Here is a 20,786-nt window from a genome sequence, read left to right as displayed (position 1 = left end):
AGGGGAATCACTTTTTTATTGTTTAAAAACAGCTGCAAAAGGAGGAGAACTCTGACTGCCTGGAACTGGCAGCACTGAATTTTTATGTTCCATTTAGTTTTGTCCTTTTACTAATGCCTGGACATAGATTTCTGCTGTTTAGGAACACAAAACAACAACAGCACTTTGTTGGTTTTTTTTTTGTTGTTCATGAATAGAACATCAGTCTTCTGAGGATAACTGGTTTTCATTCAAAAGCTCTCTGGTGATGCATATTAGTGCTAAACATTCCATGTTAAATAAATATACATTATTGACCAAGATCTTTATACATTATACATACCTTACAATAAATCTTCTTAATTTGTGCATGACTAACAGCAGTTGTCCACTGAATTGTTAAAAGAAATCTATTTTAAAAATGCCCTAGATTATTTCTACTTTGAAATTTGTTGTGTATACAGCCTACCTGAGCGTCAGTTCTCTAGCATGACCTTCCTGTAGTTGAATACATAAGCAGAGCAAATTCTTACTGGATGTAATTTTATGTGGTAAGCATTTACCAATACTCAATAATGCGTGCAGAAAGGTGGCACTAATGCCAAGGAACTTTCACAGAATGTTATGTCTCATTTAAAACAGATTTATTCCATTATTCACTAAGGACATGAAGGAAATCCAGCACACTAGATTTTGGTTGGTAATGTTTGGTAACATTAAGCAAGCAGCCTGCATAATGCATTTAAAAGTAAATTCTTGGTACATAGGCTTAGATAACTGCAGCCCTGGGTAAAGGCCAGATGGCTTTACCTTGAAATGAAAGTTTTGGTCAAGCCATTTTCCTGTGGTTGTACAATGGCTCTACTTAACAGAAAGCTGGCAAATGACCAAAGCACGTGGAAAACGCATTCCCCAAACCAACTCAGATTACATAACTCAGACTAAGAATTTCAACAATGCGGTAGATGCATCTGTGCATGACTGTACACATGCATACAGAAATACAAACAAGATTTATTATCACACTGAAGGAGAATACTTATGATGAAATACTACATTTTTTGTCTGCATTTTATATGCATACCACAAAAGTTAAAAATATAGCAAGATGAAGACAGGCTTAGATTTAGTATGTTGATACACAGCTGTTATAACCATTTAAATATAGTTGGAAGCTTCCAACTATGTTTTTTTTTTTATTTAATTTTATTTTTTATTTTAAGTTACTGTCAGGGGTTACCACAATAGAATGAACACTTGCATGGAATTCATCACAGTGTAGATTCAAATGTCAGTCCTGAGTAAGGATAATGTTCATCCAATTTAAGTTGCATTGCTTTGTTTTCAGTAGTGATAATAAACAACTGGTAGACAGTACCTTGCTTATCTACATGTTTGGAATTTTAACTGAATACAAAAGGAAATAAATACTTCTGCCCTCTGTTTTAAGACTAACATCACTAGTACTAATCTCTAAGAAACTGCAGACTTCTTTTTTCCTGCTAAGACTTCATAAGGTTGTCAAGTCAGTTCTTATTACCTTCCAATTTGGCCCCAAAGGTCCTCTCTTAGTCTTAACTGACTGGAATAACGCAGGGTCTTCATCAGCTTTGTAGTCCTATAATGTAAAAAAAAAAAAAGAGAGAGAGTCAGAAAAAAAACAGACAACGTCCCATTGTATTGAGCTTGTTCTGTTCAAGACTACCAAACTGACTGACCTGATTGATCTGGAGCAGGGTGTGGGGAGCACGTTTGTTAGTAGTGTTTAAGCTCTTGCTGAATACTCCATCACACCTGCTCATTCGCTGCATATCACCAATGGTGATTATTATCTATTCATACCACAGTAGCACTCTGGGGCTCCCTTACAGGTTAGACTATTCTCGTGCTGAGCACTGTCTTTGTCACTATCTTGTGTGACAGGCACTTATCCTTTCAGCTTTTTAAGCTTTCTTGGGGAAAGGAAAACAGTACTACAGAAATCAGTATACTAACATTTATCAAATTGCAACACGTCCACTTCTGAGAAAACAGAACAGAAAGGGAAGAAGGTGTAAGTGAGCTAACCTGCAAGGTTAGAAACTGCATGATCTCAAGTCTGCGAGAGACATTACCAGGCTAAACACAGAGAGGGCACAAGGCAGCAATCCGAGTGGCACTGCTTTAGAACAGACATGACTACTTATCAAGTCTCTTACAGTGGAAACAAAGCTATTATCAATAGAGCTGAGAGATTACAAATGCTTCCAACATATAAATTTACTTCATTTTACCGATTACTAGTATGGAAATGGTTACTTCATAAAGATGCTTCTTTGGGAATTAGGGAAGAATAAAAATCCCTGACCTCAGTACTGAGTACAAGTAAGGTTTACATAATGTCTCAAAAATATCCGCCTAAGAAAACCACTACATCCCGGCAACCGAAGAGAACTGTAAAAATTTAAATTACTTTTAAGTAGAACAAGTACTTGGTAGGTGCTGCAGAAAAGCCCCAGAGTTTAGCAAAGTTAATGTGTAATTTTTAAAAGCAATTCTAATGAGGACAAAATTTGCAGAGCATGAAAGAAATACCACCAGAAAAGTAGCTACTGTCATTCCCCCCACTTCTGCAGAGATGTCACAAACAATCTCGTTTGTAAACTGCTTCAAAGATGAATTAAAACTGTACCTTCATCTTTCTTACTGCATCCCCCTATATTCAAAATTAAATCCTATCAGCCCCAGGATAGAAATACATTTTAGAAAGGATCTCTGAATACTAAAACTGCAATATTGATATTTCTTCTCAGGCACTATGAAGGCATCTAACTACACCCTCACTGCAGTGTGTTGTGGAGAGCTGGTTTCCACAGATGACTGAGTTAAAAAGTTCTTGTAGGTGAAGGTATGAATACAAATGTACGTAAAACAAACCTAAACACTTTAACATTATTAAGCAGGAATTGTCAGACTGGGTTAAACAGGAGCCCACTCTAATCTAATATTCTGTCTTAGTGGCCAGTAACAGATGCTGCATGGAAGGATGCAAATAACCCACTGGCAGAGCTATCAATCCAAGTAGTAAAAGTTTGGTTTTCACTTAGGTGTTTTGTTTTGTTCTCCCTGGAAAGAATATAAACTCTTCATTTATAGAGCATCATATAACTGGGTATTTCTATCCACTTTTATTCTTGCCCTTTGCTGCAGCCAGTGGTAATTAGTGACTAATGAATTATGAACTGTGCAAAAAGTATTTCCTTCTCCTATTCTTCCAAAGGGCCTGATTCCCACCCTCCTCCCCATTTTATTGGCTTCTCCGTTAACCTTGTATTGACACGGGAAAGGTGAACTTTACATGTAACATTTTTCACCGTATTTAGTTACTAAGAAAATCCTAAATGAGCCTGAGAGTAACAACCCACACAAAAGAAATTTCCTTATTTTCAATGTTTAACTCATGTAAGTTGAACTCATCACAGGGTACTACTGGACATACAGTTGAGGAGTTGCTATAAGAATTCAATGTTTCAGCTGTCAGAAGTACAGAAGATCCCATCTAACGCATCAGCTTTCAGTTCTAGATTTTTCCATTAGCATGGAGGAATGAAGGCTACTTCTAAACTGAAATTTCAAATCCACAGAGGGAGGCTATACAAATTAGTCATTAATGCTCACACAACCCCATTTTGATGTTTACAATGTACTTTTTTTGCAAGCTAGATGGGACTAGAAGATTTCAGGTCCTCTCAGACGAATCTGATTTCACTTACAGAAGCTCAGCTATTACACTCCAACACTTTCTTCTCTACAATTTTTTCATACTGCTGAGTTCTTTTAAAATACCTAGACTATGTATTAAAATGGGCTGAAGAAATGATTTAAAACATAACTTTTCAGCCATTTTGTAATTAATATATTTAGAAACCATTAACAGATAAACTTGTGTTAAGCATTTAAATAGACTAAAAACTGACCATCTTTCCTAAAAGCATTTAAGCGATTCAAAAGACATTTAATCACATTGCCAGTAGATATATTTTATGAACTTCCACAACACAGTATTCTCCTCTACATTGCCCTTTAAATTTAAGCAATTTATTTATATAAAGTACCCAAATAATAGCCAATCAGCTTTAGCAGGGTGCTCCCACAAGTACTAAGATAATACTTTATCTACCATACAGGAATTTTTTAATTAATTGGTAGAAGAACTGTACATTAACATTGAAAATTCAGCAACACTTAAGTGCAATTCCACTCTTGAATTATTACAATTGCAGGACTCATAGCAATATTTGCGCTTTTGGAAAACCCTGCTTATTTATTATTTTACTGGAATAAAGCATGTCCTTTTTACAGGCATCAAAATGAGCAGTACTCCCTTATGTATGATAGCTTTGTCATATAGTATAGAGCCCTAACTCTCAATGCTGCTGCAAGTGAGCAGTAGCCCAGTAAGAGTTAGCCCACTGGCCTTGTTAGCATTGTCTCCTTCGGGAAGCCAAGGAGGGAGGTGAGCAGAGGGTGCAGAGCTTACAGAGCTTGCCACCAGCTGTAGAATTCTCATCTCATTTGTTATATCCAAATACTATGGGTGAAGACAGCTGCAACCTACTCAAATCCTCAGGTCCACAGCATATTTTGAAGGCTTAATTTCATACACTTTGTTTAAAAAAACAAAAACAACAACACTTGGGTGGGAAAAAAAGAATTTTCTTTATAAGTAAATCATCTTTAAGAAAGGTATTTAAATAGTAAAATAAAGTAATTTTACAGAAATTTATTTCATGTTTTAAATTACTGATAGTCACTGCCTCTTAACAACCTCATTCAAACATCGGAATAGAAGACACCGAGAAAGGGATCAAACTATAGTAACATATAAGCAGTTTGCCAGTTAACAACCATAAAATACAAGAGCTTCCATATTTTAATGCCAATTTTGTAAACAAAAACAGTCACAGCATTTGATACAACCCTGAGTTTCCTAGTTCAAATGTCTGAGTACCCTACCACAGCAGAGCCCGACACTCATACTGGTGTCTGGGGCATATGGGGACCAATCGCACATGCTTCAGTGGTACTAACAATACCCAGAGGATGCTGCAGCCTTAGAGCACAAACGTAACATGATTAGGATGTTCGCATAGTTAAAGTTCATCTCTGTGCTTTCTTTAGAGGAAAAAAGAGGAAAGAATAATTATAAAGAGCTTCTATTACTTAGTACAGAGCGCAACTGACCAAGTCTAAAAGCAACAAAAGGACAGGACCAAAATGAGTCCAACTTGTTTTATTAGGAAACCAGGTAAGAGTAAAACAAAAAATATTTTATGACAGTAAAATTCTGGTACATTTTTTACATGCAATCCAAATCAAAAATTTTCAACAACTTTCAACACAAATATAAACTGAACACTATCAAATCTACCAATGGTCAATAACCATCGAGAAAGACGGAAACCCAGGAAGCAGCAATATTATTCAAAAGAACGACTTAAAGGAGGTTTACTAAGAATGACAAGAAAGTCTGTAAGCTTGCTGTTGTGCCTACTCAGCTTTCACTGCTCACAAACGTGTTAAATTTATAGTTTGCCCAACCAGAAAGGAGAGACTGAGACTTAAGTTTTTTTCTTTTTAAGGTGAAGGAAATAAAAAAAATAACAACAGCTAAAATACATACACACTTGAATATATATATCTACATTTGAATAGAAAAGCTGCTTTTTCTTATAGCAGAGCAGGACTTGTTTCTCTCTTTCAACACAGAACACATGAGCATACAGAACAGCTGGTAAAGGTCTTCCCATTACACAGATGGGAAGCTCCTCAAAGTGAAGAGCACTCCGCAGCCTGGGGTGCAATTCCCAGGCAGCCACCCCAGGCTGCCTAACTAGTCCTTTCTGCATCCATTTCACTTGGGAAGCAAGGGAAGCAAGCAACAGAGCAGAGGTTCAACTTCCTTAACATCTAGTGTTGATCAGTACTGGAGGACTACAACAGTGTGCTTTTCTAATCTGAAAGCATCAATGCAAGTAAGAAACATCCAAACTCACAACACCAAAAAAAGATACTCAGGGCTAAACACACACCGGAGATGAAACACCTCAAGTCACTACAAGTTGCCATGAGGCTTTGTCATAATTCTGCAATAAAATGGTTCCAGACATGCCTACTAATATAGGAATTTCACTGATCCACTGTCCTTTGCAAGCACTACAATGGAAGCTCTACATAAAACATCAATCGAAAAAATCAAGCAAATTTCAGTAAGTTAGCATCCTTGCTTGAAGAAAGCTAAGCAAACTTTGGGAAACAGAATTTTTCTCCACCAGTTTCCACACACAGTATAGTGCAGAAGTATACATAGTCTTGTCAAATGATTAAAGTGAAATATACTCAGCAATTTCTACAGTAGCATTCCAACCTCCTTCCTGAAAGGAGAAAAAGTAATCAACAAGGATCACCAAGTAACAAGCTATTTATCTGAAATCCTCCACAACCTTTATATTAGAAACTGCATTCATTCACTAACAAAACCTGTAGCATCTCATACCGTAAGTACTTTATACCTGTATGTTATGGTGGACACCATAGCAAGTTTACAGAAACACACTGTAGGATGCAGTTAAAAATACAGGTGCAGTTTTAAATACACGGTGATCAGATAACTCATGTTATGGTAGGAACTTTGCTTACTTTTGCTTTGGCGTTTTTGCATTTAAACTCACCTACATACGCAACTCTGATTTGATTTTTACGTTGTGGAATTCTTGGCCAGATACCACAGGGATACCCAAGTCCACCTGATCGGACATTGCCTGCCAGCCTCTCATTGCACAGAAACACAGGTAGAAAGTGACTGTGCTCTTGCATTTAGGACCCACACAAAAGTGCAGTTGGAAACACCAGAAATAAATGCCATCTACAGTAAAAGGTATAAAAATAAAAATTCAAAGAAAATAGATGAGTCATGGTAAAGTTGTCTATGCCAGAGACCACATACAGGAGCTTTCAAGAATCACTTAAACCAAGTCTGGTTAAGGACAGAAAAAAAATCTGTCTAGATTGAAGTCTAGAAGGACAACAGAGCATTGTGGGAACTCTTCTCAATACACAAACCCTACCAGCATGCAAGGAAGGAGACTGGACTAGAGCCAGGGTACAAATAAACAATAGTTCTTTGCAGAGTTTAAGGAAAATATCTGTGCAGCAAGAGCTTAACTCCTGACAGCAACAACTCCTTCTTAGGAAGAAAAACAGGCAACAGTTGGAACAAGTACTACAGCTGGAAAACACTGAAGCCCTCTTGAAAGCTAGACAGGCACACATTAGGCAGCAGTGTCAGAATATAGACAAATTAAGACTCTTCAAAGAAATACACAAATACTGTTTCACATGCACTTCCTGCTCAAAATCACAATACAACATGTGAATGCAACAAGCAATAGAGACTGTGAACAACAACCACATACAATAAAGTAATAATCACAACAAACCAAGAAACCACGTGTTTCTTTACAATTCTTTGCCCATCAACAGAAGCTAAGTTATGCCAAGATGCACCAATACATTCGGAACAACTTTATACCGGTGATACCACTTCCTTTCATTATTAAGGCCTGATGAAAGTAATAGCAGTATTGCTGATAGCTCATAGTTCAGTCTACTAATTATTACAAAACTCAAAAGCATACATACTAGATAGAATAATATTAGGAAAACTTCCTGAACATAACATAAAAATGACACAAGTCTGATATCTGCAAATTCATGAAAAAAGCTTCCTGAACACCACCTACACAGGTGTAAGATACACGCAGATACAATTTCAGGCCTTCCAACTCCGTATTGCATTAGTTCTTTGAACTTTAAATGGAAGAACACACATACTACCAATATTATTTAGCAGAAACTACACGAAGTTGACCGTGGAAGGAAAAACATACTAGTATTTTTCTCTTTTATGACCCACAGACATGTGAATCCTCTTTCACATCAAGATAGAAGAAGAAAGTCAGGCTGGAAGTATGTCAAATTCCCAGCTCAGTGCATGATTCCCAAGTCTCATAAATGAAACAGTCACCAGCACTACTGTGGACATAACTGATACGCAAAAAAAAAAAACCATTTGCATATTTTGGTAGGTTTAGTTAAATGGCATTTGCTCTTTACTAACAATTAATGTCCAACAAGGTGAAGGAGAAAACACACTTTGGGGCAAAAAAAGTCAGGCCTGAAGCAGTCACTCTGTTTTCAACACTTCTCTGGATATCAGCATCCCAAAGAGCACTGGTGCCCATTCATACTGTGACTTTCACAAGAGGTACTCTACAACACTGTCACTTTGATGCCCGAATCCTAATCACTAATGTATTTCCAAACAAGTCAAGGACATTACAGAATCTACTATCCCCTGGATCTTTCAAGTATTAGGAGTCCCTGGGCTTTCCTCAGCAGCAGATGAATAAAAATACTGATTACTTGAGACCAGAGCCATTGCAGCAATCTTCAATACACAGTAGTTTTGTATGCTAGACTGTAAACTCTCACAGCAATTTGAAAGCAGAGCTTCAGAAGACTTGAGAAATGACTGCCAAATGAAGATATAACCACATGATCCCAAGTCATCTAGAGAACATCCACCAGCTGAACACCAGTCCATACATCCACACCTGCCTCTCCTGGATGCCAAAATGAAACAACCCTACAGAATTGAAGTCCAACAAAAATCACGTTTAAGTTGACTGGGCATTCTTCAAAAGAAATGTTCTTCATTTTTTTATCCTTCAAAAGTAACTAAGAAGTATAATCTGATCCTTTTGCTAACACACAGTCCACTTCACAATGTAGCCAAGATGTTCCAAGACTATTATCAACAAAATGCACAACAGATACTAAGCTTCTGGACTAGCAGTATGGACCTTTTAGATGCCTATATCATAAATTGAGTCCAAACTGGGACAAATCCACCTTGCTATCAAAAAACCCAGCTCTTTCACTCAAGAATCTTCTAACTCTTTTACAGACTACACAAGAAAAAGATTTCCTATATTCCATTATATTTCTTGAAACCACAGAACAAGGAATGGTACTGCACACTGAACAGACAACCCTTATCTCTAGTACTTAATGCAGCATTAAATAATTTGACTGATCTGTATAAAATTGCATTTTTAGAATTTTGTTTCAAGTAATATAATGAAGATCCAAAATGACCTAGAACAAGATATTTAATTTTCTCTTCATTGTACAGAAACGGCAATAAACTTGACTTCAATTTCTTTGTTTTCACTACACTCTAGTTTCTTACAAATTGTTTCCAAAATTTACTCTTTAAAAAGTCTTACTGTCTTGGGAAATAATTTTTATATACAAATCACACAAAGCTACTTGGATCGTACACTGGAGATGATTAAGAGATGCCAGGGTTAAATGTATACCTGAAGAAAGCCACAGACTTTGGCCAAATTATTTCTATACATACTTAAATAAGCACAAGTTAGTACATGCATGACATCAGTATCCTAAAGAAATTTACTATTTTCTGTATTTATGCTGATTGCAGTTCTGAAACTAAAGTAACTGTCATACTACAATGGCTTGGCCAAGGTTCACTCACTAATACAAGATAAAAAATCTTGAATATATTTATCAAAACTTTTATCAAGATTGCTGGATCTTATAAATGCAGTTCCATTCCTTCAGTCGTAATGTTATACGAACTAGTACATTTGGATTCTTTTTCCAGGCCAAACTGTGACCAGGAAAATAAATGCATACATAAAACTTTCCTTTGGCAACACTGAGTATTCCTTTTCCCAGTGCACCTAAAAAAAACCACAGTACACCAGAAAAAAACAGTCAGCCACTTAGAAAGGTAATGGCTGAAGAATAAACACGGCAACTAAAAAATTGCCTACCATGTGAGTGACTTCAGAAACCACCCAATAGAGCGAACAAGCCAATGTTCTACTATCACTGAACAAACAGGAAGAAATTGTAGGGGGAAACCTTTTGGACAAAGAGACTGTATAGAAAACAGTAAATGCTTTCATACAGGACATTTTATTTCCAAAACCGTAAGCCTTTTCTGAAGGCATAAAGCAAGCAGGTCAGGCAATTTTGTTACTATCAGGTATCTGAAACTCCCCAAAAAATTACTCAAGTTCCATTACAAACATTTCACAGCAAACCTAAGTCATTAACATAAATTGAAAGTGTCTTCTCATGGACTCATAACCAGTAAAGGCAGAGAAAACAAAAGCCAGAAATTGCAGATTTTTGTAACAGAAGAGACTACAAGTCTGCGTCAAAGAGAATTTCTGCTGTAAAACAAACTCCTAACTATCTAGGAAAGGGGGGGCAAACAAGTGGAATGAAAAGGGTGCCGGCCTACAGATAACTCAGGGTTATATCTAAGTTTGTATAAAATTTTAAATACAAAGCCACTCTTTGTTTGGTAACATCAGGATTTGCAAAACTACATGTCTAGGAGATGAAATGGAAATGAAAATCTGAATCACATGATGAAAATTATTCCCAAGTATTCCTACACAATGACAGACTCTACTGTGACTTTGAATTTTCAAATACTCGCTGAGCACTTAGCTACAGCTAAAAAAATTATTAGGAGTTACTAGAAAAGGAGGAGAAGTTAGAAACATCAAAAATGACCAGAGGATCTGGCTTAAGCCATTCTGACCTCACAGTTTTGATACTCTGTAATATTCAAAAGGGAAAAAAAACCACAAGGATAACGTACTGAAAATAGTTCCAAGAACTTCCACATGAAGATGGACTGAAAGATAGAGGACCCTTGGCTTGGAAAGATAGGATAAAAAGGAGGTGGCGGAGGATGAAGGAAGTCTGATCATTGTCTGTAGGATAAGTTCTGCAGAAAGTACAAAAAGGGAATTTTTTTTCCCCCCATAAAATTAATTAAATTATCAAGCAGGCAAAAGGTATTCTTCCTCCTCCCCAACTCTCCATAGAATTCATGATGCCAAAAAGGTCGTAAGTATAAATGGTTTCAAAAATGGACTAGATGCGCTCATGGGAACGTAAGTGGCTAATTAACAGGGCAGATGCAGCCACTGGGTCTGCAAGCCCTTTAAAAACAGATAACAACCTCTCAGCTTCTCATATGCTATTGCTTCCCAAGTTTCTTATCCTTCCACAAAGAATCTGCTACTGGCCACTAACAGGATACTGGGTTAGATGGATCTTTGTCCTGAGCCAAAAATATAGCTTCTTTTAGCATACCACCATCTGTCAGCCTTCAGTACAAAGGAAACGCACCAGTAAAGGCAGACCACGTCATCTAATAGTGTGCACTCTAAAGAGTGCACATAGCACAAGCAGCGCTGTTCACTAAAAGTACTTCAAACAGAACAGATGCTTAAGTTCAACAAACATTAGTAATAAGCACAACCCTTTATTTACACATACTGCGATCGAGCAAGCATTCTGACAGATGACAGCATTGTAGTTGTCTGCCACAATTCCAGGCATGGAATAGGGAATGCACAACATACATTTACCTGCCAGTTCAGCTCTAAGGTCATATGGAATGTCTGAAAGAACAAGGGGCAGCAAAACGATTCCTCGCTGCATTAAAATAGGCAAGACACATTTAATTTGATTTACAGGGAGATTCTCCAAACAATGTATTTTCATACATGTAAATCCACAGATCATCTGTTAAATATCAGTTAAGCAACAGTGCAGGTTATACACTTATGTTGGTGATAGAAATAGCAATTTATGAAGCAGAATCCTTTCCACTTCACATACCATAGCCTTTTCCCTCCTTCCTTCACTTTCCTGCAAAGAAGACTGCTCCCACAATGCTGGATATCCACAAATTTATTTTTAGAAAATAACAATTAAATAGTTTCAAGAATGGCTGCAAGTTATCACATAAACACATATTGGTAAGTGTCGGTGCTAGACCATACCATTTTCCTACTCTTCAGAAATAAATGATTAGACACAGAACAGCCCAGCTGTTAGAATTAAATAAACCACACAACTCCAGTAGAAAAAAAAAAAGCATAAAAAGCAACCACAGTAAGAGCAAGGAAGTAGGACAAGCACTTAAGTATAGTGAAGCTACCCTCTAAAGTCGCATAAACCAACATATCCTACCTTCTTATTCAGATCAATTATACACACTGTGAGCTGGATAACAGAAAACTGACAATAGAGGGAACAGAATGGGAACTATTACAAACATTAAGTGTCGTCCTGTCAGCAAAATCTCAACACACCAGATAAAGCTGAACTACACATCTTTGCATATTTATTTCAGCAGAATTTGATAAAATCAGATTTAGAGCACACGTCTTTTCTGTACAAATTCCAATTGAAAAGACAAGTTGAAAGTGTGCATTCCCAACACTGAACTTTGTCACTCTCTTCTTCATCTAGCAGCCTACTTCCACCACACACATAAGCAATCTTACACGGACGCCACACACTATCTTTGTTCTGCATACAACTTCACTGAGTAACCACGTGCTCTTACTGATAAGATCTCTCCTCCTAAATTTTTCCTTCTTGTATCAAGGTATTAAACTTCATATTCTCAGATAAAGAACCACAGACTCTTAAGGACAGATTTCTGGGTATATCCAGGGTGCTTATGCTCACCAAAGCAATCACTAAAAGGAAAATGAACAAGTAATTCCACAGCTCTCAGAAAAAATAAGCAGTTCATTTCTTCAGCACTGTTCTAATGAATGAAGTTTAAAAATAAAAAAAATAAGTCTAGATTTCAACGGCAAACCCTGATGGTTCCTCTTGAGATTGCCTGAACCCCAGAGTGAAGGATGGGTGGAGGGACAGAAATATTTAAAGAATTTCTAGCCAAAAGTAGCAGCAGAAGTGCAAGAGCAGCTTGATGGAAATACCATGCTCTGTCATGCAGGACACATGGGGTAGATTCTTGATCTTGGCTTCACAAACCAAGATGGGCACACAAATGCTTGCATGATCAATTACTTTATCTACAAGTAAAAACTACACCTGTGCCAAAAGTCTGTTGCCCTTCATGACTTTTAGTTGTGCAACTAAAAGTCAAACTCAGTAATTAAAGTTGTAAACACAATTGCTAAGTGTGGAACTTAGGAAGGAATTATTCAATTCAAGCCAATTTTCATTTATCTGTCAGATAAAATCCATACCACTTCTAGGTTATTCACAACCAACAAAAAGCACCAGTGGGATTAGAAGCATGTTGCAACCATATCCCAGTATCAAAGCATTTACTTACTCCTGGTTCTACTTGAGTTCTATCTGCAATGTCAATATGGACAACTTCAACACTCTTCCATGTGTTTGGATCTAAATTGTGCACCTGCAAAGGAGAAAAATGAATGATTTTCATGTTGTCATCTAACAAAGTGGTCTATCTCATACAATGTGTATGCATGCAGTATGTATGATTTTTTTCTAGACTTCCTAAAGACAGACGTATTCTCAAAACTTATCCTTTCTCCCTCTGCTTTTCTAAAAAGGAATTATATTCCAGAGTCAAATTTAGTCACTAACCAATTTTAAACCAGCACAAAGCCTTCAGTTCCTGTGCATTCAGGAGACCTAGATTTAAGATTAATCTGTATCCTTCCGTTACAGATATCAGAGCTAAAGAATTCAAGCTCTAATTAGAAATATTACCCATTCAGTAACCTGGACAAGCTTTTTAATCTAGAAAGAAGCCTTCACAAGTTCTAATGTGCAAACATGGAAGGTTTCAATAACCTGACTAAATCTAGCAGGTTCCCTAAATGATAAGCCTGCCTTTAGTTCACACCGGAGGAAATGCATGTGGTACGAAGGTACATAAACGTTTAAAGATGTAACAAACTTCACATGTTGTACTGGGTCTGACTGGGATGGAGTTAACCTTAGCTGCGGCAGCCCACACAGTGCTGTGCTCTGCACGTGTAGCCAGCACAGCCCTGGTATCACACCAGTGTTGTGTCTGCTGCTGAGCAGTGCTGGCACCGCATCAGGACTCCCTGCAACCCCCCCAGAGCCAGCGGGCTGGGGGTGGGCAGGAGGGGAGGAAGGAACATCACCAGGGCAGCTGACCTAAACCAACCATATTCCATACCATATGATGTCACACTCAGCAATAAAAGGTGGAAAAAGGAAGAAGAGGGGAGGGGTGGGCTCATGCGAAAACGTCTGTCCTTCTGAACAATGGCTATGTGCATTGAGGCTCTGCTTCAAGGACGTGGTCGAGCATCGCTCGTTGGTGGGAAGTAGAGAGTAATTTCTTTCCTCTGCACTTCCACACAGCCTTTGCTTGTCCCCCCCCCCCCTTTTTCCCTTTCCCTTTAGTTAAATTAATAACAATTTTCCCTTAATAATTATTTTCCCTTTAATTAAATTATTCTTATCTCAACCCATGAGTTGTTTCTTTCCTCTTCTTCTTCCCTCCTCTTCTGAGTAGGGGGAGTGAGAGAGCGGTTGTGGTGGAGTTCAGCTGCCTGGCGAGGTAAAACCACCACACACGTGTAGTCTGTTAGGCATAACTACACTTAAAATTAAAGCAAGTAAAGCTGCATAAGAAATGCTCTCCTTCTGTGTAGCATATCCACATAGTACTGGGGTTGTTTAGTCTGGAGAAGAGGATGCTTAGGGAAGGCCTTATTGCTCTCTACGACTACCTGAAAGGAAGTTGTGGGGAACTGGGGGTTGGCCTCTTCTCGCGTGTAACCAGTGACAGGACTAGAGGGAATGGCCTCAAGTTGCACCAGGAGAGTTTTAGGTAGGAAATTAGAAGAAATCTCTTCTCATAAAGAATAGTTAGGCATTAGAATGGGTTGCCCAACGAGGTGGTGGAGTCACCGTCCCTGGGGTGTTAAGGAACAGTTGGACGCAACACTTAGGGACATGGTTTAGTGGGTTATACGGATGGTTGGACCAGGTAATTTTGGAGGGCTTTTCCAACCTTTATGATTCTATGATCCTTTCTTTATGGTTGAAGCAATTCATCCCAGCACTGAAAATATACTGACAATTATTCCTTTGTGGCTGCTCTACAAATAGGTTTGTCACTGTACATAAAGAGGTCTCCTGAAGAGACCCATGAACTCAATGAACCAGGGAGGAAAATGAGACTATCACCAAACCTGGAAAATTTACAGCAGCTGCCTCAAAAAAATAACCCTAAAAAATATATGAAGATGAACTATAATGTGTCCTTGACAAAGCTGGTTTCAGATAAAATTGCTAAAGTAGCACTAGCTTATCTAAAGTAGAATAACATGAAATTAAAAATCTCCACTTACTGAAAACCTTTTTAAGTATCTGGGTGAGAATCAACCATCTGCATTGACCTCAACATAAAAAAATGAAAACCTTTTCTTGTTCTCGTACCTCTTTAGGTGAAACAGCTTTGACCACTTTAGATGGACTTGAATAATACTTTTCTTGTTTTATGTTATTAACAGGTAGGGCTTTGACTTTTTATAATTACCTGCCATTACCAGAAATAGTATACTTTATCTGGATGACTATGTGTGGCAAATATTACTAAAGCTATGTATCCAAATCCCAACTCACGTTCTCCAATGTCCCCAAATCTGGTTTATGCCAGGTCTCAATTTTTATAAAGAAGTCATCTTTCATGTATTCATTCTGTAAGAATTAAAATCAAAAAGCATGAGTCTGATTATGCCCACCCAGCTTAACTTCTAGACAGACGGTATAGACAAATTTTTATATAAATACAAAATTATACTTATAGAGCCGTAATATTAAGCAAAGATACAAAACATGATGTAAAAAAATGAAAGCATTTCTCTGACAAATTACAGTTCAAATTATAGCCAAGTAGCAGACATATAGAGTAACAAGTTGCTCTATGCCAGGCACCCTTGCAAGGCAAATATAACTGGCTGAAGCTAGCTTGCTGGAGTCAGAGTCAATTCTAGCAGCAATAACATAAAATGTATTTCAAAAAAAAAACAAACACATTAGAGCACTGATAGTAACTAAAATACTCACTGTCACAACTGGTCATTGGAAACACAGGGAATGAAGTTGAAAAGGAAACAAAAATGTTATTAGATACAATAGTTTCTGAACAGTCTCACATACAATTACTAAGTCACAGAACAAGAAACATTCAAAATTAGTCAAACAGGATTTGTACACATTAGGTCAGCAGAACACAACTTACTAGACATAACCTTTTAAGTTCATTATATACTACTACAAACTATTCAATAAAAACAAAACAGAGCTTACTCTTAGACCTTACACAATTACAAGAATTGAAATAAAGCAGTTATTCTTACAGACTATAAAGAATTAAACACTTTTCTAACCGGCTCTGTTCTACAATTGAAGAAAGAGGCAGCTCTCCAGTCTTGTACTAGGGACACTGCGTAAAAAGACTCTGTAGGAACCAGTAAACTGATTCACTGAGGTTGTTCTTCAGAAGCAGATCTCCTTTTCAGAACATGAGTTCTCACAAAATCAACAAAATGTGAAATATATTTTCTACTCGATAGCACCAACTCTTCTAAACCATTTAAGACCATCCCTGAACAGTGACAACATCAGTCACACAATGTGGGACCTACTTGTTCTACAGTAAGGGTACGCATTCCAAGCCTTCTCATGGAATACCAGGGAGCCTTCTGGAGCAATCATCCTTACAAAACCAGGAACTTTACTGTGAAAAACAAACATTAACAACATTTTTAAAAAATGTTTGCCAACTGTAGCATCCCATCGATTTCTGCCGCTCTGAAAAGAAAGGCACATCCTACCTTAGCATTTTAAAGGGTATGATGTATAAGTTACCCACAGTCTAATATGCGGGAACTCCAACAATGTTACTGATCGTAAAATAATTAAGAGAAACTGGTAAAGGTAATCACAAGATAATCAACAGGGAGCGATGCATAATTTTGGATGTACTGATCAGAATGAAAGTTGTGCTACACAAGCTTTCTTTTCTCATCAAGTATAGTGGAGACAACCACTGAGGGACAGCACTGCCCAAGGAATCTCACCTCCAAACTCTAGCAAAAGTGGAGGTCAGCAATAAGCAAGCCTCTAACTCAGCTGGCCTGCAGCCTAGATGGAAGGCCAGTCAGCTATTTCAGCCATGCTTGAAGAGAAAAACTTCAGCTTAGCATCAACAGCAGAATTACCACCTCTGACAAATGTCCCTTCTACTCTATACCATGCCCATGACGGTTGACAAAAATTGGATGTTTGGAAAAAAAAAAAAAAATTCCATACAAGGTAAATTTTGTATTTCCTATCAGGGTATTTGAGGCTGGTACCCTTAAGCACATGAGTTTAAACAAACTACATGTATTCATGTGGATAAGGAATGGACAGAGTTCAGTCTGTGCAAGTGTTCTTTCCTCAGTTTCCCCCAAAGACGATGAGTAAGTTCCTGTCCTTTTTTTTTCTTTCAGATTCAAGGCAAAAAACTGCCAATTGATAATTCCTTTTTATATAGCAGGAACCTTATGTCCCACTCATCTGGAAGTTTTCCTTTTCTAGAATAAGCAAACAATTCTTTCAGTTATTTCCTACACATCATACTGCCCACACTTCTTTCTATACTCTATTTTCTCTCTAGCTTGCGTACATGTGAAAGTCCAGTGCACAAAGCCAACCAAAACGAGTTACCACCCATACACTGCATGCAACAATCCTGCATAACGCAGTCCAGAAGGGAGCTTGCTTTCATGTTTATACTCACGTTGCTGACACACCATAACTTGCAGATGCTTTTGAGCAGTACTACTGTTCAGCATTTATTTCCCACGTCACCCTTCTGCCTCCCCCACAAGTAGCCATTAGCAGACATACTCAATGTATTTAGTTCTTTAATTTTTTAGATTCTTCCCCCAAACCCCTAAATTACAAACATTTTGAATACTAATCCTCACAGCTTTAACAATATGACTCCCTTTTCGGTACTGCAGCCCTCTGGATTAACATCAACCACTAAGCCCTAAGGGTTCAAACACTGTTTGGGTCAGTTCTCAAAATAACCAGGTTCTACCCACTCTGTGGTGTACGTAACTTCTAAAAATGCTTTTTAACTTATTCTTTATCTCCTAGAAAAAAGTTACCACACTGCAAGAACTTGCGAGATGCTTTACAGAATGTTTTACAAAACAATATTCAGGCAACAAGAACTTCATGTTAAATAGCAGATCAAATAAACACATTCTTGCTTTATAATGCAATAACCAATCTCCTTTTCTCTACCCTATATCAACATTCCTGTCCTCTGGGCTATCCTACGAAGTATCCCTGACACTGACCTATCATTTTGGCTATATGCTAAGAATTCAGATCACTCGTACTTGGAGATGCTTTTGCCTGTTCATGAATCAGGCATTTTGCATGGTTTTCCATTACTCTTTGCCAGAGCATTCAGGCACATTTCAGCAAATTTAAGAGTGGTAAAAAAAACACAAGTGCCCCAGAGTAGTAAGCAATAGCTGGTTAAACACTTGTGGATCAATAACAAGTGACCAGAATAGAATAGAATAGTTAGTTGGTACGGACATCCAAAGATCATTTAGACTAACTGCCTGACCAATACATGTTTATGTTTTTCTCACCTCTTTAAGTGATAGATTTTGTGGGTATATTGTCCTTTTTCACCATCCTTTTCGTAAGGCTCATTTTTTAAGACTTGAATTCCTTCACCACCTCCTGTTTCATTTTTGCTAGCTTCTGCCACAGAATAAAGTTGACCAACTTGATACTGAAAAGTGAAGAGAAGCAAAATTTCAATATATAAGTCAGACAAAATATTCAAAGCATAGAGAATTTGACAGAATAAGCAAAATGATTAGGAAAGAAAAATAAATGAAAAAGTTTTTAGTAAATTTTACCAGCGTTGTCTTATCTTATCTGTGGTTCACAAGTACCAGATTTTTACACAGCTTGTTTCACACTAACGCAACGTGTTGGTATAGAGCACCAGATCTGTTATTCTTCATTTTTCTCATAGTAAAAGCAAAGTATGTAAGTTCTTTTTAACTTGGTAAAGTATAAATTTTCAGTTTACAAGATTTTACAGTGATTGATTTCCAGCACCAACCTTCCCAAATTTATACTCTTAACCAACTAGATACCGCCCTCACAGGTCCCATGAAATGGAAACTGTAGGCAGTTCAACCTTTTTCCCTCAGAAATACGTTTAGACATTTCAGAGCAAGTTTCAGTTAAATCTATTTCAGTGTCACTTAAATTGCTGGCCACAGATCTCAGAAGATGGCTCCTACCTTTGCCTTTAGGAAAAGGCTTGGAGTCACTGAATGCCTTGATCAGCAGGAAAATTCTGCTGCAGTGCAGAGTTGCACAATTTTCTTCTCTTGCTTGTAAGCCGTGGAGTGGCTCAGAAAAAAAACTAAAGACTCTTGCCTCCTTTGGAATTCACTGATCTGCAATAGTTAACTCCGCTGGACTGGTGGCTTACACATGCAGTATCTTACATGTGCCAGGGCGGCGGACGCACAGCACAGGAAACACTTGGATCCAGGCTAATCAGATTCAAACAATACACTGACATCTTCCCACCCATCCCCCCAAAAACAAGGACAGGCAGGATGAGGACATACCTCTTGCACTGAGCAAGGTAAAACCACTCGGCTAAAAGAAGAAGAGAGAAAATTAATTAAAATGAATAATTAGGTTTCAGATAACAGACATGCACTGTAATAAATATATTGAAGACAGAAGCGTCAAAATGAGTTAACTTGAGTTTTCTTTTCAGAAACGCTATACGACAGTAAAACTGCACGGCTATAATGCAGGAAGCCCAAGTAAAATCAAAACGACAGCAAGCGTGTTACAAAGGTGATAAAGGGAGCGGTAGGCAGCAGGGTGAGAATATTAAAAGCTGCACAAAAGAGACAGGAAATCTAGGATCTGCTTCCAACTCTACTGTAACTTCGCATGGCGTTGAATTTGTTTGAACTTTGGGGTGTCAGCTTTCTTCGTGTTACACAACAAACGGCCGTGCCTGTACAATTTAAGAGGAGAACAAATGGACAGGCCCTCAGAGCCCACAGATGAATTTTGGCAATTACAGCAGTTATGAATCATTCAGAAGCAACCGCTGCTGACATCTCATTTGGGTGCCAAAAGCAGGTGCATTTTAGGCAATTTAGTTGTAACGCAATAAACTCTACAGTTAACGGCAGCAGGAGGGCATGCAGAAATTGATTTCTGACAGCAACAGTGCACTGTAGAGACAATACTTTGCAGTTTCAACATACATAATAATACAGACAAAGATGACGCGAATTATCATAGTTACAAAACAGTATCACAGAACAACTGCGTGGATGCCACGGCTTTGAAGTGATGCTATCTCCTTTAGTGACAAACTGAGTGACCATTAAAATTTGATGCAACGTATACGAACGTAGCCTGCCCACTGCTCTAGAAGGAAAAAAGTTATAAGAGCTACAGTTAGTTCATTCAACTTTTTCTATCCCCTAATAGCTGCACAGTTTGAGAACAGTAGTTTTGACACGTTTTTGTTTAGGTGTTTCTAAACTACTACAGAAAAAGGCCTCAGCAGCCTGAGTGCCCTTGGCTCCCCTCGCACAGAGGAACGCGCGGCAGCCTTGAGAAGAGAGAAACAACCGTCCCAGCACACCAGAAGTTGGTGTTTCCCTACAACTTCTTCCTTAACGCTTACTGGATGAGGACTCTGGGGGCTCAGGCTAGCTGTGCACCTCGCTGAAATACTTTCACTCTCAGTTGGGAACTCGCCAAAGAAAAACCGAGGAAAAACACAGCCAGGCTCAGAGGCAGGGCCC

The 20,786-nt window shown here is 38.0% G+C and overlaps 1 protein-coding gene across 2 annotated transcripts in view; it reads right to left on the bottom strand.

Annotated features, from left to right (window-relative positions):
- The window catches only part of PITPNB (phosphatidylinositol transfer protein beta), a 31,142-nt gene that overhangs the window by 9,611 nt on the left and 745 nt on the right, over positions 1-20,786 (bottom strand). For both annotated transcript variants that reach the window (XM_083803274.1, XM_083803273.1), the window contains exons 2-7: positions 19,578-19,608; positions 18,573-18,718; positions 16,546-16,651; positions 15,535-15,609; positions 13,235-13,318; positions 1,520-1,597 (exon numbers count right to left, since the gene is read on the bottom strand). In XM_083803274.1, coding sequence (XP_083659400.1) covers positions 1,520-1,597; positions 13,235-13,318; positions 15,535-15,609; positions 16,546-16,651; positions 18,573-18,718; positions 19,578-19,608 — 520 coding nt within the window. The remainder of the gene's footprint in view (positions 1-1,519; positions 1,598-13,234; positions 13,319-15,534; positions 15,610-16,545; positions 16,652-18,572; positions 18,719-19,577; positions 19,609-20,786) is intronic.

The sequence above is a fragment of the Anser anser genome, assembly GCF_964211835.1.
Source record: "Anser anser genome assembly, chromosome: 18".
Taxonomy (NCBI): Eukaryota; Metazoa; Chordata; class Aves; order Anseriformes; family Anatidae; genus Anser; species Anser anser.
Note: the sequence above shows the minus strand (reverse complement) of the source record. Positions and strands in the feature narration are given on the sequence as shown.